The sequence below is a fragment of the Rhamphochromis sp. 'chilingali' genome (assembly GCF_963969265.1).
Source record: "Rhamphochromis sp. 'chilingali' genome assembly, chromosome: 11".
In the NCBI taxonomy this organism is placed as follows: Eukaryota; Metazoa; Chordata; class Actinopteri; order Cichliformes; family Cichlidae; genus Rhamphochromis; species Rhamphochromis sp. 'chilingali'.
This window is the reverse complement of record NC_137938.1, coordinates 2,978,330-2,996,200: the sequence shown is the minus strand read 5'-3', so window position 1 is coordinate 2,996,200 and position 17,871 is coordinate 2,978,330. Positions and strand designations below refer to the sequence as shown.

The following is a 17,871-nucleotide window of genomic DNA, read 5'->3' as shown; positions in this document are numbered from 1 at the left end:
CTCTATGGTTGTGGCTTACATATTGTATTCAACAGATTGTGGAAGAAGCTGAAGCCTTCAAAACCTTTTCATTGTGCTGTTACTGAATCACACACCAACACAGTGACACGTACCTTAGCCAAACAGAAGCACGCTTGCATGCGAACTTTGTAGAAACACTGTTCCTGCTCGAGGATGTCAGTCAGAGCCAGCCTGGAGGCAGGAGTTGGGAATTTTTCAAGTGCTGAGATGGCCTCCTCCTAACAGAGAGATCATTGTTCAATCAGACTTTACACACAAGAAAAAGATGAACATTTACTAAAAACTTGCAGTAGTACGAACAGTAACTTTAACTATGCTAACGTTGCAGTTTTTGTAGCTGCATAACTAAGCAGAACACATGGCAAAAAACACATTTAATTAAACCATAAAACCGACATTTAAATGAAAGATTGTCCAAACACTTCAAGTTCCTAAAAGACACCTGCAACCCGCATCCCGGCTGTGGCCTCAAAAAAGATTTCTCCACAGGGACGGTTGTGATTTATGCCAGAGTTGGATTCACAGGCAGAGAAGTCAGGAACAAAACCATCATTACAGACTAGAGGACGCGTGACAGCAAGCAAGGATCAGAGGCCTCATTCTTTACCACAAAGCAACATGCAAATGACTTTCTGCATGAAACAAAAACCAGAAAGCTGAGCTCTGTTGCATGGAGAGAAGATTAATTACTGAGCAAACAGCACGCCAACCGTCAGGACTGGACGGTGCCTTGATGCTACAGGAACTGGAGAACTTGAAAAATATCAGGAATCTGATTGTTGTTTTTCATTTCATCTGTACACTCACAGTGAAAGCAGTGTGGCTGTAAATAACAGCAGAGCAGTGAAGACTCTCTCCGACACACGGACACGAGTGCAAGCAAACGTTGTGACAAATAAACACTTTCTTTAAATCTGATGCATCCTGGTCCCATTGACACCGTTTAATATGTTTAAGTCTTGTCTGACGTTACATATACAGAATTACCCACAGTCTCTTCCTTAGACTGATGGATACAGTCTGAATGCTTAAACACTGGGCACTCGCTACCTGTTAGACACAGTGATACAATAATGTTCCGATGCACTGGTGTCATAGTGGAAGTGGAAAAAGCTGCACATGTGCATCACTGTGCAGCAGAATGAAGACACAGAACATTAGTGAGCTGTGATTTAAGCAAATAAAGGGATTCCTTTATCAAATCATTGTGGAAATGACAACTCATTAGAACTACAGGCTCATCTAACACACAGGGGACTGCTCTTTAAGGCCGGTGTGGAGCCCTGCATGCTTACTGTTAGCCCACCTGTGCAACAACATCCCTCTCATAGCGCAGCTGATACTGCCACATGAAGTCAGCCTGCTCAAACTCCACCTTCCTCAGGATGGACATGTCCGGGTCGATTCGGATCCACAGGAGGGGAGAGTCAGCACTGCAGAGGAATGAACAGGCACGGACACCGTGCACCGTATATGTTAGACAGATGTAAGCATTAACTTGGCAAGACAATACTCTAAGGCTGCGTTCACACTGCAGGCGAAAGCGCATCAAATCCGACTTTTTTGACCCTCTGCGACCATCTATCTGATCATGGTGTGACAGCGTGAACGGCACAAATCTGATATTTTCAAATCTGATCTGGGTCACTTTCATATGTGGTGCTGAATCCGATACATATCTGATGTTTCAGAAAGCGACTGCTGTTTGATGGTCAGGTCGCATTGAATCCGTCTTTTACATCACTGACACAAGACAGACGCCAATTATCAGCGCCGGAGAAGACGACGTGAACGCTTCCTGGCCATCCAGTGAAACTGTTGGGAAGACAACGTTGGAGAAACGTGAACATTTTCTTTGTCCTGTATAATCTGCAGATTCTGACAGAAACTATCCTTTGAAGCAGCGCTCCTCTAAAACAGCAACAAGGATCATTATTAGGTTATTTACATCATTATGTAAATAACAGAGTAACTTAAAGCAAAAATTGGGAAACGTAAAGTCCGAAGTCTTTACATTAAGGGCCATCAGTCAAACATACTGTTGCTCTGGGTCTAAACTGAGCGTGTTGTGTGTGACGTCTTCTTTTGTGCATGCGCCGCTTTGAGCGTTCACACTAGAGCGCGTTTGCTGTCGCATTTTATTTGTAGTGTGAACGAGCAGACAAAAACATCAGATTTGATCAAAAAATCTGAATTGAGCATCAAGACCTGCAGAGTGAACGTAGCCTTAGTCACATAGCAGCAATGCATCACAGCAGTAATGTCTTACTCCATTGCAGATAAATCCATGTCAACTTCCTCTCCATTCATCAGAGGGATCTTCTTTTTCTTGTTTCTGCAAACAGAAATCACATCAGTGACACCAAACACTCCCAGCCTGATATGACAGACGCTCTCGCTGAGGAGAGAAACAAAGAATCAGAACAAAGACTGGAAACATTCGTATATATTAGGAGGAAACAGTGAAGCCACAACCTTCTTCTAAGTAACATCAAATGATGCATCTGAAAAGTATCCACACGCTTCACTTGTTCCACCTTAATTTGACCTCAAAAGTCTACAAAGTGAATAAAGTTTGTTTAAATTCTTGCAAATGTATTAAAAATAAAACAACAAAAATTGAACACATATAAGATTTTACAGCCTTTCCAGTGACACTCAAAACTGAGATCAGGTGCGTCCTGTTTCTACTGATCAAGAGCTTCTACAACCTGACTGGAGCCCAACTGTGGTAAATTCAGCTGAGCATGGTTTGGAAAGGCACACAGCACAAAGCAAGCCATGAAATCCACAGAAGGCACAGAAACATTTCTGCAGCATTGAATATTTAACTATCCAATCAGACATATGTGGCAGAGCGGCCAAACAGACGGCACTCCTTAGTAAAGTCCCGAAGGACTCTCAGACCGCGAGAAACAAAATTCTCTGGTCTGATGAAACAAAGATTAAATTCTTCAGCCTGAATGTCGAGCGTCATGTCGAGCAAAACCAGGCTTTGCTCATCACGATCCTACAGTGGTGCCAGCATCACGTTGTGGCGATGCTTCTTGGCAGCAGGAACTGGGAAACTAGTCAGGGTCGAGGTAAAGATGAATGCAGTGATGTACGGAGACATCATTAACCTTCAGAGAGCTCTGCTTCTCAGACTGGGGTGAAGGTTCATCTTATGACTCCAGGCCTCGAGGGCCGGTGTCCTGCAGGTTTTAGATGTGTCCTTGATCCAACACAGCTGATTCAAAGGGCTGAATGACCTCCTCAACATGTGTTGAAGTTCTCCAGAGGCCTGGGAATGAACTCATCATTTGATTCAGGTGTGTTGACCCAGGTATCTAAAACCTGCAGGACACCGGCCCTCGAGGCCTGGAGTTGCCCACCCCTGTTCTAACAGGACAATTACCCTAAACACTGAGTCAAGATGACCAAGGAGGGGCACCCAACCAGAGTCCAGACTTGAAATAGATTACACATTTCTCAAAAGATTTGAAAATGGCTGTACACCATCAAACCTGATGGAGGGTTTGCAAAGAAAATAGGAGAAACATGTGCCAAGCTTGTAGCATCAAGCACTGGCAATACTTTCTGGATGCACTGTAGCACATCTCAGTGTTAGCAATGCATGATTTTCAGGCGCTATAACAGCAATAATGTAAGTGCCCATTGTAATACACAAGCCCGGCAGAGGAGAGTGACGCAGCGTCCGGTACCTTCTGCTCTTTGAGTGGCAGGGAATGTCATGTTTCAGGCTGTTCTCCTCTATCTGCAGCATGTGGTTGAAGGAGCCGTCCAGCTCTTGTACGGTCACCTTGATTGGACCCTGCAAGGAAACAGAGCAAAGAACGTAGCAAAAAAAGTCCGACAATTTAAGCCTGCTTGGGTCCTGACAGAGTGACAAGGCACAGGGCTGTAAGACTCACCACATATTTCTGAGTTCCAGATGATGTGTAGTCCTGACGGATCTCCAGCTCCAGCACGTTCCTCTTTCTGTTGAAGGCAAAACTGCCGAAGAATTTCACCACACTGCTCTGATCTCTGCATATGAACGGTTAAGACTAAAACCCTCCAAGGAGGTGTCAGACCCAGTGGATAAAGACTCAATATTTGAATGTTTTTATTTGACTGTAATCAGTTTCACATGATGCTGCTATACGCCTTTCATATTTGGTTATTTTCTTTCTTATTTACTGTTTCCAACACTGCAACCTCCACCATCCCTGCCTCCATCTGCAAACACAGATCTGATTGCGATAAAGGATACACCCACTGTTTGATGAGGGGGCCTATGTCTTTGCCAGAGACGTTGGAGATGGATTTGAGGAAGGCATGAGTGGACAGAAGCATCTGGCTCCACATGTGACTCTGGTACTTCTGAGACGAGGCTGTACTGGCCAGACTCAGGAGCTTGTTGAAAACCTAAACAATAACAAAAGGTTAATGAGCTAAAAGAGAGAACATGTTTGAATATGAAGCCCAACTGAAAATACTGGCACACACACAAAAGGACCCAGCTGACCTGCAACATGAACTCCATGCTGATCCTGTTTTCTATCAGCCTCATCACCAGGTGTGCCTTACACTGGAACATCTTGTAATACTCCCAAGACAGTGTGTGGGGGTGTTTAATGGAGAAGTGAAGGTGGGGAGTTGGACTAAGAAGAGAAGAAAGTTCAAAATCCAACAAATGATCTGGGATTTATACTCGGAGGATTATGACTAAACACGACACTGCTTACACTTCTTAGAATCTAATATCTTACTTGTCTTTCTCTTTCCCTCCACTGAAGGTGGGGTGCAACAAGACTCCTCCCATTTTCAGCTCATACTCCACAATCTTGTCCAGCTCCTGTGGGCAAAAACAAAAGGTATGTTTTCTGTATCAGAAAGAGATGATAATGAGATTTATTATCAACACCAACATTATTCGATCTGAGCATGTTTGACGTTCCATCAGGTTCCACCAAAGTTTAAAAATGTAATCAAACTTTCTAGATATAGTAAGGCACATTTCTACAGTTTTGTATCTGTACAGCACCACAGTTAAATCAAACACTCAGTATGTGACTGAAGCTTTAACTGTATTATCTGATGAGGAAGCAGCTTTTACAGGGGAAGATTTATGAAGCGCTCACCTCTTTGATCCAGTGCCGATACTCATTGACTCCAAAGGTCTTCTTCAGGTAGAGACCGTAGATGTACCCTGAGATTCCTTTCAGCACCCACTCGTCAGCCCTACAGAACACAGAACATCTCAGCTCTAAGCTCACAAAACATCCCAACTTTCTTCCAACGTTACTGTGAATGAATCATAGTGAAATTCCAGCATTTAGATACAGCAACGATATTAGTGACAATTCAATTCAGTTTTATCACTGCAGCTGCAGCCACCTCAAAGCGCTTTGTATTGTAAGACACAGACCTTACAGTAATACAGAGAAAATCCCAGCAATCATACGACCCCCTGTGAGCAAGTACTTGGCAAAGTGGGAAGGAAAAACTCCCTTTAACCAGGCTGGGAGAGGGGCGGCCATCTGCCGTGACCTGTGGGGGTGAGGGCTCTTCTTCCATCCTTCCTCCCTCACTGATATGCGCTCTTTCATCATGCCCAAGCATGATAAATCATTTAAGACCACACTTGTTGCTTCTTCACATTTTAATAGTAACTTTTACAATCAGGGCACTTCAAGGATGGAACCTGGCCCCACACACTGCTCTCATTAATTTATCAGCTTGGATTTATTAGCTTGTTAAAAAAGAAAGAGAGACACAATACACTTATTCAGCCTCGGCGGTTTCCCTGCTTGACACTGAGCTAAGTCCAGCCTGGCACACACGGCACAGATGACTTCATCGCTGTATGTCCTGGAGTCAACAGTACACTGTGTGTTTTCTTAAGTATTTTCTTTTTAAGTTGGGTCATGCTCAGGGCGATAATCAAGTCCTAAGTTTGGATTACCTTCCTTTCATCCTCATAGCTGTAAGACACCTTTCTTCAAGAGGAGTCCCAAAAACAGCACAACAGACAGTTTCATTTCTCAGGAAGTCTAAGGAGGATCATCCGGTGCACACACGGAGCAGCGACACATCAGAAAAGGTCGTGTTTTTCCAAAATGCATAACCAGTTTAACCAATACCTTTCATGTGCCTTGTATGTCTGATGGGCTGCTTAGCTTAGCCTGTTCTCAATTACAGCCCTCAGTTAACCCCCTGCTCTGATTAATTGCTAGCAGGCCGCCATGCTTTGTTAAAATCAAAGAGATCGGACTTTTTGTGAGGTTTTTCCTTACACAACAGCAGCCAGCTAGCCCAACAACATAAGCAGATCAAGGCCCCACATCTGATGTGTGTTTGGAGGTCAGTGAGGAGAAGGCAAAGTATGGACGGTGAATGGAAGATGGCCTGTAGGGTAAAGGAGGGACACACAGGGGTAGACACAGCACAAGGTGCACCTGAGACTGTTGAGGCCTTTCTGACGGGCCTCTTAACATAATCAAGCCCCTCAGAATCCCTCAGTCTCTCACGGACACTGACCGCACTGGCAGAGCTGCCGAGCGGCGCAGCGATCCATCATGCTGGAGGATACAGTTGTTCAGGCCAGGACCGGCCCAACTTCTGACTCTTGGTACTGACAGAACAGCCTTGTTCTGCTGTAAATCTCTCATCAGCAGGCAGCCTTACGAGAAGAGGTCTGAGGACTAACTGTTACCACACGTTTCTAAAAGCCCAGAGAGCCGAGGGAAGCACTGCTGAGATCTGTTCATAGCGGTTTGTGTGAGAGCGCTTCCAAACAACACTGACGCTTCTTTTCCATTACACAACTCTCTGGCCTTTGAGCCCAATCGCAGCCTGTTTGTAGCTGAACTTGTAGTGCATCTTCTCAGTGCCTTTTCTTAAAGGTTCCAAAACCAAGCTCCACATATTCAGGATACCTTTTCATTACCTGGATCTGCTTATTCTAGCATCACCAGTCAGGCCAAGTAAAGGTTTTCCACATCAATATTTTCCAAGTTAGCTTTTGGGAAACCAAAACTATGTTCAGATAAAAGAGGAGGTGTTTAAAGCCATTGACCAATACTAACCGTAAGGAAAACGTCGGCAGCTAGTCTTGGTTTGTTGTTCGCAGATTATCTCGGTACATAAACATTTACACAAATATACAACTGCTCGAATTGTAGACGTTCTCAATAACTATAGATCTTTTTACTGCTAGCCTACAGATTGACTGTTTTCTGGAGAACTCATTGGTCAGCATATATGAACATTACACCTTCTAAATACAAGAACGCCACATTAAATGGGGCGGTCGTGGTTTTAGAGTTGGCAGTTCGTCTTGTAATCAGAAGATTGCCAGTTCGAGACCCGTTGCCTACTGGTGGTGGTCAGAGGGCCCGGTGGCGCCAGTGTCCGGCAGCCTCGCCTCTGTCAGTGCGCCCCAGGGCAGCTGAGGCTACAATGTAGCTGCCATCACCAGTGTGTGAATGTGTGTGTGACTGAATGTAGTGTAAACCCATATGGAAAAGATATATATAAATCTTATAAAGTTTTTATCTGTCTTGTATGAAACTTGTATGAAAAGCATACAAGAGTGGAAACACGTATAAGATCTCTTGAAAAATTATACAATGAAACTTGTATGTTTTGTATACTTACTAAAAAAATATATGAAAGTAATGAGAAAGTGGCCACTTTCATGAGTAAATCATATATGTTTTTACTATTTCTTTTCCATATGGGAAGCGCTTTGGGGTCCATAGGGACTGAGTAAAGCGATATACAAATGCAGGCCATTCACCACTTACATGTTCCAAATCCTGCACAGGCCTCGGTTTCACAGGAAAAAGGGGTTTAATATGATGTCACCTGAACATTTACGTGCACACACTACGTTGTTTCTTTGTTGTGGACACTGCTTGCTGGACGATGGGAACAATAAGAGTCGGTCACATTAAAGTGGGCCGTAGTTGTGAGGAGGTTAGAAATGACTGTGTTGTGCAGAGCAAACTACACGTATAACTACAAACAACAACCCAAAGGGAACAGACTCAATGGTGTTACACAAGCTATGCATTTTATAGAAACATCTCACGCTGCTGAAGGTTCTTATCTATATCAGATATTAGGCTGACGGATGTTTTTGGAGACTAATTTCTTGGTCGACAATATGAGGGGAGAAATTTGACTGACTAGTCTAACACTAACACACGCAATTATCAAGAAACATTTGAGTACTGTTTAATTGTGTAAACAAAGGTATCTGAACCATTAATCATATTAATCATCGTACTTGCTGTCTAAATCTGTGACACCTTCCACGAAGAAAGAAAAAAAAAGCACTTAAACTGATGTAAAACATGATGTGAAAACATGTTGCTACAAACGATGGTTACGTGTTAGTAAAAAGAAACAAATGTATCAATTAAGACGGAAAAGTGTGGTGCATTGTGACAGAGTCAACATTGTCTTACAGATCATGACAAGCCCAGCCCTCCCTGTGCCCAGCCACCTCCTCCAGCTCATCTGAAGTTCTCCCAGGACAATCAGGTCTCACCAGCGTGTCCTGGGTCTACCCTGTAACCTCCTCCCCGCAGCACATGCCCAGAGCAACTCACACAGGAGGGATCCACCTTAACTGGCTCCTTTGATGTGGAGAAGCAGGAGCTCTACTACCGAACGACAGGACTCCTCATCCTCTTTCTAAGTCTTAGACTTTGGAGACTAGAACTTGTGTCTCAGATTTTGGCTTTACTTCACCATCCCATGTTAACACTCACCAGGACATCCTGGAAATAAAACAGCCGAAGAACTGCTGAGCCAACGCCTGAGCCAGACAGCGGCGAGTCTGGGGAGTCTGGTCAATGATCATAGCGCTGTGGAGCAAGTTGGTACTGAAACAGAGGCAGCAGTTGAATGAGAGGAATAACGCCTTCAACAGCAATCTATTTGTGTTTTACATTTGCTGATTTCTTCTATCATCCTGCCAAAAAGGATCAGTGAACTCTGATATCACGACCTACCTGAAGATGCTCATAGAAGCATAGGAGGATACTTGAACGTACGCCTCATCCACAAACACAGTTTTGAAACAGGAGTAAGGATAGCGGCACGTCAGGATTTCCTCGTAGAACTCAAAAATCTCGTGCAGGTACGACATTGAGTGTTTGAGAAGAGGGAGCAGCTGCGGCAGGCAGAAATGTGTCACCTGACAGGAAACAAAGACGTGCGCGCTTCAGTGGTATTTCAAAGATTATGTGACGAGAGCCGATGTATTCTTCTTTATTTACACCGTTTACCTTCAAAAGACACTTAAGTAAGTAGCCATCAAAAAACACTACAGGACAAAGCTCCATTTAAACCACTTTAAAGGCATTTTAGGATAAAAATGATATAAAAAGCTGGACTAATCTCATCTGTCTGGATTATTCGACGACTGCATTCTGCATCTGTCGTTGCAGAACTTATTCCAAGCCAGGTGATCTAAAAGCTGTACAGCTGAGGGTAAAGTTTACACAAACACTTCATGGACATGACTTTTAACCACAGCCCAGTACATTTTTTACTGGTTTGGGGTCAGTGAGTCCAATTAAAGTGGTAGCCTGATTTATCTGTTCCAGAGCAGTTTGTGTATTTGTGGTAAGGATCCTTTCCTGCAACTATGAACATGTTTGATGTCAGTTTGTATAAATACCTGCAGGAGGAAATAACTGCAACATTTATTTAAACTCCACGCAGAAAGAACAGAGAACGAGGACCCACCTCGTGCATGTAGGGGTCCACAAGGATTTCAAAGGGGCCCACAGCCAGGGAGATGTTGGGAGCTGCTGTTGGGATGGGAAGGACGTAATGGAAAGTCTTCTTTCTCATGTCATGAGTGTAAATGGTCTCCACCAGATCCCCACATGATACAGCCACCATAGATGCATCCACAGTGAACTCCAGCTTCCATGTGCACAGCTCTGAGTAAGAGTCCACGCAAGGGAACCAGAATCTGTGACAGGAGAAGATTTTCATTTTTCCATCACAACTTCCAAAGCTGGAACATCCAAAACAAAAAGTCACTTCTACATATTGTATCTGTCAATATGGAGCCAAGGAATGCGGTTTTTATTTATTCATCTACTACGGACGAGAAGATTGTTTGTTTGCAGACCTTGTGGAGTTCTGGTACCCAAAGGAGAACACATGGGCTCCTCTCTCCGCCATGCTCCCCTCCACATCAGGAACAACAAAGTGGAGGCCGCCTTTGGGCTGGTCCAGAGAAAACTCTATGTACACCTTCAACACTTTCAGATCTGGATACAAAAAACAAAACATAAAAACATCCATTTTTATTTATGTTCATTCAACAAAAGGCAAAAACCTTATTTTAGTGAACTGGATACAATCAACAGACAAGTAACCAGGTGATGGCTTTTCAAAATAAAATGTCATTTGAAAAAAATTAAAAGAGATGGTAAAGATTATGCTGGCCTTAAACGGGCAAATCATTTATTTTTCTGCTTATTATTTGTTGAAAACAATAACTTTAGCCATACGTGTCAACACGTCTCTAAGCTAGCCACAAACCTTTAGTGTTGCCCCTCAGAGATGTCATCATGAATTGGTATTTCTTTTTATAGTTACACTGACGCTAAGACAAATTTCAGAAGAAGTAGGAGCAAATGTTAACTTTTCTGTTAAATTCAACCTGGTGAGCTCACTCTGAGCCACAACACAGGAGACCCAGTTTGACCTCCAAACGTTTTAACACTTCTCCTCTCCGTTCTTGAGCGTTTCTGTCTCTGAATGACACGGAGAAACTCACGTTCACATCCATATTCAGGCAGCCTTCAGTTGTTTGTATGGTCTATTTTTTTGGTACAACATGCTAATATTAGGTTGGACCCTCTTTGTGCAGTGAACTCATCATGACTGGAGTTCGACGGTGTGTAAACCTGCTGGAAGCAGCCATCAGAAGATGGCTACACTAACCATAAGCAGTTGGTCAGCACCAACACTCAGGTAGTGTGTTTATACCAAACTTTGACCCTACATAATGTCACAGAGGGAATGCGATCTTTATTGTATTGTGCAGCCCCAGCTGACAGGAGTGCAGCCTCTCGGTCTTCTGCAGCTATAGTGCATCTATGTTAAACTTTGATAGGGTGTGTTTGCAGGTGCCCTCCTGCTGTAATGAGTAATTATCTGAGCAGCTGTCGTCTTCCTGTTCAAAGCAGTCTGTGCGTTCTCCTCTGACGTCGTCTGAAAAGCTCAGACCGAGCGCCCACGCTATGTTCAAAGTCACTGAAAGCACCGTTCCTCCACCATTCTCTTGTTTGATTTCAGCAGGTTGTCTTGATCATGTCTACATGCCCACGTGCAGTTGGGTTGAGTTGCCGCCATCTGATTGGCAGATTTTTGGAACAGCCGAACAGCTGCTCGAGTCTTTACAGTGTATATAGCCATTACAGCCCCTCAGCTCACCTGACATGCATCTGCTAGTTGGTCCAGGTATAAAACGAAAAACTGTGTGGGCACTATTTAGCTTAAATGATCAGAGCGGCTGTAACAGTGAGCCGGGGAGCAGCTGAAGTGTTGAACTATCGAACCTGAAACTTAACGTCTGCCTCTTTAACCAGGCTTTGGGAGACAATGCTGCAGTTCTATTCAGCTGTTACAGTGTTTCTTTATTTTACTGCATTTCATACAGTTTTACTTTGCATGCTTTTAGTTTACCAACAGGTTTGGAGTTTATTGTGTTTTTTTAATTTAATTTTAATTCTTCTTTCAGTTTACTTGCACATTTTATTGCACTTTATCTCAATTAGATAAATATGTTTATTTTATTCGAATGTTTGCTGTGCTTTTAGTTTCAGTTGTGTTTTGTTTACATTTGTTCTTATTATCGGCTTCATCGATATCAAAGTAAAAGCACTAATCTGCATGAAAGGTGCTACACAAAACACTTGACAGACGACTCCATTACCATCCCCTTGTTTCCAGAGCTCAGAGGGTACTTTGATGACCAGCTCGCCGTGCCCTGCGTCCGGGTCCACGGCACTCACTGCGGCAGTGTAGGCGCTGGAGAAATAGTTGAGGTTCCTCCTGTGTGGACACGCAGTAAGCATTCATTGCTGTTCTTTAAGTATGCAGTTGATGATAATCACAGCCACCCACTCCGATGGACACAAATCTTAATGTGACAAGATAAGTAAATGACATAAATAAATCTGTGTTCTCAAATCTATTATTTTTGCATGTGTGTTGTTGCTGCCTGTGTTTAACCGAGTCATTTCTGTAACTGTGACACACTTGCTGCTGCCTATCAATGGGATCTTCCTGGTTAAATAAAGGTTAATCAATAAAATCTTATTTATATAACTTCTTCTCATTCTTGTAGTCACAACCAAATATTTTCCAAACAGTTCAAATGATCAGACAGCTCTGCTAGTTTAAGCTAATTCAGTAAATTAAACACACGACCAATCACAGCAGTTCATCGTTCCACTAAGTTTATTTGGCTCCAAATGCAACCACGAGCAATAAAGGGCCCCGACATGCCAGCCTTCCCTCGCTGAGCTTCTTTTCTAATTCAAAGGGGGTTTTTCCTCCCTACTGTTGCCAACTGCTAGTTCATGCGGCCTGTCCAACTGTTGGGACTCCCTCTCTAGTCTTATAAATGAGCCTAAATTTCTTTTGACTATTTTCCACAGTGTAGAAAAACCTCAACGTTATGAATAACAGGGATTTATGATGCAAAGATCAGAGTGTAAATAACGCCAAATATGCAACATTAGAATTTCTTAAAGCTGCTTAATTCTGCTTCAATAACAGCTTTGCACTCTTTACTCTTGAAACTGCTCCAGCAGTCTTGAAGCAGCTGCCACACATGTTGGCTGCAGTCCCTAACCATCTCACTTGAGTTTATGTCTGTAGCTTTTGGAGACCAGGTCATGTAATGCGGCACTCCATCACTCTGTTTCTTGGTCAAACAGTGCTTACAGCAGGGTTTTTCCAGGCTCACAGATGGTTTTTGGGGTAAACAGGGGTGCACAGTAAAGACAATGAGTCTGTGTTACCTTCTTTGAGTCACCATTTGATAAAAATGAGTCCATATTATGCGGGAGAAATGAAACCTCGATTAACAAAACAGATTTTTAAAAATCATTTCATTACACTAGTGCGGACTTTCCTTTGGCTCTGGCTAAAACCGCCGATGCTCCCATCAGCCCTTCACGGTTTCTCACAAACACGACAGCTGAATCCAAACACAACCTGGTTTTTCCCTCTCTATTTTTGATCCAAGCAGCTCTCTTCTTCTTATCAGCCTCCCTCACTTAGTGTGTCTTTGCAGCAGTTCCAGCATGAAGCCCTGTTTCCCTCCCTGACTGATGGTCTCTACCTGACTGAGGACTCATGCTTCACCGGGAAATTTACACCGTACCTATGCCGTAACTGCAAACCCCTCCGAAACACTACAGTGTAACATTTGAGGTAATCTGACGTTCACCTCTCTAGAAATGTTATTATACGTGGGGTTGACACCGCCCACAACCATTGTGATTGGCCTGTTCAGCACCATCGATTCCTCCTGGGTATTTCCAACAAGTTTTTCACTGCAGCTTTGAATTTATAAGTATAAAGAATAGTAATGATAGCAAGGACTCACAGATGTGAGAGATTTCTGAAACTATGGGAATTAATGCGACGGAACTTACAAAGAAGTGAAAAAAGGAGCAAATATGTTTACACCCAAGGACCCTGCCCACAACAAAGAGCCCAGGAGGACCCAGGAGAGAAAAAGTTCCAGCATTTTGTTTGTTACTTGCAGTAACGACAGGCTGTTCCTGCACTAGTTAAACAGCTGTTTGCAGAACACCTGCACCGCCTCCGTACAACACAAAAGACTGCTTCAATATTAAGACAGTCAATTTAACTATTAAACTTCTGATAACTGTTGACTGAAGGACAAACTTCCTTCATCTGGTTAAGATAGCTTCCAGTATAATTCCACATGTGTTATAACCATAGAATCTAAATTTAAAAAGAAAATCAGTGACACTTTCAGATGTACTTTTGTAGACTAACACATATTCTGAGGTCCAAAATAACTAGAATGTGGATCTACTCACTGCTTGGACTCATGGTGGCACACTTCCAGAGTGGGGTCATTGTAGAGGAACGGGGCTTCGAGATCGTTTACTCGGACCCTGTAGATGCGACACTGTTTACTGTTTAGCTTGATCCTGTTCAGGTTGACCACGGTGGGGAAGATGGTGAGCTCAACATAGCCCTGAAGTATACAGAGGCAAGGAAGACATCAGCAAAATATAACAACATGTATTTGAAGCATGAAAAAATGAACTTGTAAACAGAATGTGAAGAAAAAACACCTTCACCACGACAGTGATGGTAAAAGAACCCTAATAACTAAACCTCAATGAAATGAGATGAAGCAGAGGGGGAGGAGGAGTGGGCCAAAGCTCCTCTCAAGCAATGTGAGGCTGATAAAGTCACACAGAAAGCCATTATTTCCACTTACTGCTGCTAAGGTGGGTTTACAAGCTATTGAACCACGAAGTGTACTTAGTTTTTGCACACCCTGCTTCTGTATTTTGATTTATGACACAGGTAATACATCATGTGTTGTCGTTCCTCTGAATCTGTAATAACATCATTTTAAACTTCATATTGCTCAGATGATTTCTGTTATTATGTCCTGACAGATCAAACCTTAGAAATAACAGAGGATGGGCACCAGTTTAGTTTATCTACGCTGTCTCTATCTATGCCAGCTCCAAGTCTGTGCAGAATTCATGTTACTGTGATTCTTATCCAGTTACAGAGGCTTCTTTTTCAAACAAAATATTAAATTAGGTAGAAGTCGTCTTAGAAACAAAAGACTATGATGCGTGTAAAACAGTCACATTTCTGGGAAAATGCTACCACCGTGTGGTAAAGATCTTCATTAAACATTATTTAGCACTTCTTTTTTAATAAAAGCGATTCTTGCTAAAATTACTTTTAAGATTGACACGTAATTTTGCTTAATGCTGAGAAATAATAATGATGAATATTAACACGAGACTGCAGGCGTATATTACAGTAAGTAACACTCTTTTAAGCAGTAATGCACCCTTCATAAATGCCGGTAATGTGTGATTAGAGGAACCAAAACAAGAGAGCGCTGCCGTCTCGGCAGATCGCTAACTGAGTATCTGCTGTCCAACGGTGAGCAGATGAGCCATTATGTGTGCAAGTGCTGTACTTACGATGACAGACTTCCTCTGGAAGTTGATGTTGTTGATGCACACCACCTGGTGGGTCGTAAAAGCAGTGACACAACGAAACAGTTAACGTTTCATTTATGAATGTAGCTACCTAAACCCTCTCTGTCGTAGCCAGGTACAAAGTGTAGCTAAAGCTAAAGCGCTATTTACTTCGGTCTTGACTTTCCCCACGTTAAGCTAGGGTTAACTTTGCTTCTGTTACTATAGAACATGACAACAACCAGCAAGAAAGTGATTCTGCTCAGATACTTATAATTTAAAGGGCCGCGGGCTCTCGAAGCCTTTGTCCTTCTTCCTGTTCATCGCTGCTTCTCGCTGTGCTTTGCTGAACTTTTAAGGTGCCATAACTCCGCTCGGTGATGCTTCCCTTGCCTCAGCCGCACTGAGCTGCTCTTCAGGCTCACAATTCAAAGCCCCCTGCATTCACCAGACTCGTACACGTTTACAGGGTGCTCGTCAGTTCTCCCAAAGCACTATATGTTAGCAGTCGGAATGTTTAAACTATCACTGTGTCAGGCTGTCGATGAGTCTTTGGTTTGTATCGCCCGGAGCCCGCTGTGCACTGTTTTCCATGCAAACCACGCCGACGCATCCACGAATATACATCAGCCACGAGCAGCAATAAGTTGTTCTGTTTCCTTATTAAAAAATAAGTAGTTTACTCCACAAATGCTCCACTCGACGCGCATCAAAGCATCCAAATGGCCCCTTCTCTGCTCGGCAGCTCATAGTATTGTGACGCCCGCTCCAGCGTGTTCGGCCATTTTGTTAGTAACCTTTGACCTCCCGCGTAAAAATGATAATTATATTTTTTCCCAGAGCGGTCGATTGAAAAAAAATAAAACATTTGTATTAAAATGAATGTGTGTGCGTTAATAATGTAAATACCGTAAAGTCTAATTTAATTAAACAATACAAATTTCACGTCACGTGAGGGGCGGAGACTGCGTGTCTGCGAAGAAGTGCACGAGATCCGCACAGCTCATTGGTTTATCCCTGTGACGTTCTCTGTCTTTTGCGGGACCAACAATGTTTTTTACAGGCACACATCATTTGTAGGGCATCTTATTGCGAGTCCTGATTGTTCTCTCGTTTTAGTTTTAGTAATATTTTTAAATGGTTGTACAAAATGTAAAAAAAAAACGGCAGGTGCATTGGCTGCATTTTTAGATGAATAGTTGTATATGTTTCCAAATGTGTGCATACGTTTTCAAAATGTACAAATTATATTTGCATTTTAAGTTATATAAATAATTTATTCAACATGTCTGTAGCTGTGTTCAAGGTTCAAGGTTCAAGGCTCTTTATTTGTCACATGCATAGTTATACAAGTATAACACACAGTGAAATGTAGCCTGACACGCTCCTCGACATGTGCAAAAATTAGGGGGGGGTGTAGAGGAAGAACATTATATATATATATATATATATATATATATATATATATATATATATATATATATATATATATATATATATATATATATATATATATATATATATATATATAGTATATACACTGGGTGAATGTGCAGTAGTAGCAGCAAGCAGGTGAATTCTGTACATTAATACATTAATATGAATACATTAATACATTAATATGAATAGACATCTGACAGCTATGTCCCAAAACGTCGGCTGCATCCTTCGGAGGACCCGGCCTTCGCGGTCTACATGGGCCGGCTCGGCTCGGCCTCAGCTATCACCTTCACTGTGACGGCCTACCATCGCTCGCTGCGCTCCTTCCTGCCTGCCAAAGAAAACCAGAACATAACCTCATCAGTCATCTACTTCATCTGGAACCTGGTACTCATCTCTTCTCGTCTCACTGCCCTTGCTCTTTTGGCCTTCGTGCTGACCTGCTTCATCTTCCCCCACTTCATCTGCACTTGGCTGGTTTTATTCTCCTTCGCATGGCGATCCAAGACGAACTTCATGGAAAGTCCTTGTGGAGAATGGCTTCATCGAGCCACATCTTCCTTTGGTATTTCGACTGGTTTAATGTTGCTGAGGGGAAGACGCGGTACAGGACTGTGTTCTAGCACAGGTTTATACTGACTGATCTTTGCATCCTCTGTGCTGTGTGGTGCTGGAAGATGAGCACACATCCTCCTGATTTTGAGATAGAGCCCATGTCAGCTTTAATTATAGCTGCCTGTGTTGTTGCAGTTTACGTCCTATGTCTAATACTTAAATGTATTTATTATAGAGTCTTTCATCCAAATATGAGCTGAAAGGGGCCAACACAGAGCAGCGACCTGAAGATGAGGTGGGATTTTGTATGTTTGTCCCTGCACCAAAGATTGCAGACCACCCTCCATCCTCCCCATCAGCACGCTGCAATAAAAGAATGAGAAAGCTGGCTGAGAACATCTACTGCTGACGTGCACTTGACATCCACAGGACGACTAGAAAGAGACCGAGTCATGCAGAATGTTTTCATCTAGATCGCGTGGCTGTGTTTTGTAGCACTCTGACCTTTGTCTGATTTAGCCACAGATATAATGTCTCAAAGCATTACTCATCTTAATGTGGAGATGAAACTGAATATGCACTTTCTGCTGTGCATTAAATCATTTCTAGATATCAG

General features: G+C 42.8%; 1 protein-coding gene and 1 pseudogene across 2 annotated transcripts in view; one reads left to right on the top strand and one right to left on the bottom strand.

Annotated features, from left to right (window-relative positions):
• The window catches only part of taf2 (TAF2 RNA polymerase II, TATA box binding protein (TBP)-associated factor), a 35,446-nt gene extending 19,389 nt beyond the window's left edge, over window positions 1-16,057 (bottom strand). The window contains exons 1-17 of the mRNA XM_080897613.1: window positions 15,535-16,057; window positions 15,264-15,318; window positions 14,124-14,284; window positions 11,978-12,096; window positions 10,163-10,304; window positions 9,769-10,000; window positions 9,030-9,214; window positions 8,787-8,900; window positions 5,148-5,247; window positions 4,776-4,861; window positions 4,532-4,667; window positions 4,277-4,431; window positions 3,936-4,050; window positions 3,726-3,835; window positions 2,291-2,356; window positions 1,328-1,454; window positions 114-239 (exon numbers count right to left, since the gene is read on the bottom strand). Coding sequence (XP_080753739.1) covers window positions 114-239; window positions 1,328-1,454; window positions 2,291-2,356; window positions 3,726-3,835; window positions 3,936-4,050; window positions 4,277-4,431; window positions 4,532-4,667; window positions 4,776-4,861; window positions 5,148-5,247; window positions 8,787-8,900; window positions 9,030-9,214; window positions 9,769-10,000; window positions 10,163-10,304; window positions 11,978-12,096; window positions 14,124-14,284; window positions 15,264-15,318; window positions 15,535-15,584 — 2,079 coding nt within the window. The 5' untranslated portion in view covers window positions 15,585-16,057. The remainder of the gene's footprint in view (window positions 1-113; window positions 240-1,327; window positions 1,455-2,290; window positions 2,357-3,725; window positions 3,836-3,935; window positions 4,051-4,276; window positions 4,432-4,531; window positions 4,668-4,775; window positions 4,862-5,147; window positions 5,248-8,786; window positions 8,901-9,029; window positions 9,215-9,768; window positions 10,001-10,162; window positions 10,305-11,977; window positions 12,097-14,123; window positions 14,285-15,263; window positions 15,319-15,534) is intronic.
• Window positions 16,058-16,955: 898 nt separating this feature from the next.
• On the top strand, window positions 16,956-17,664 carry LOC308405492 (XK-related protein 8-like; annotated as a pseudogene). The gene has a single exon. The product of its transcript is annotated as an XK-related protein 8-like (transcript).
• The last annotated feature ends 207 nt before the right edge of the window (window positions 17,665-17,871 follow it).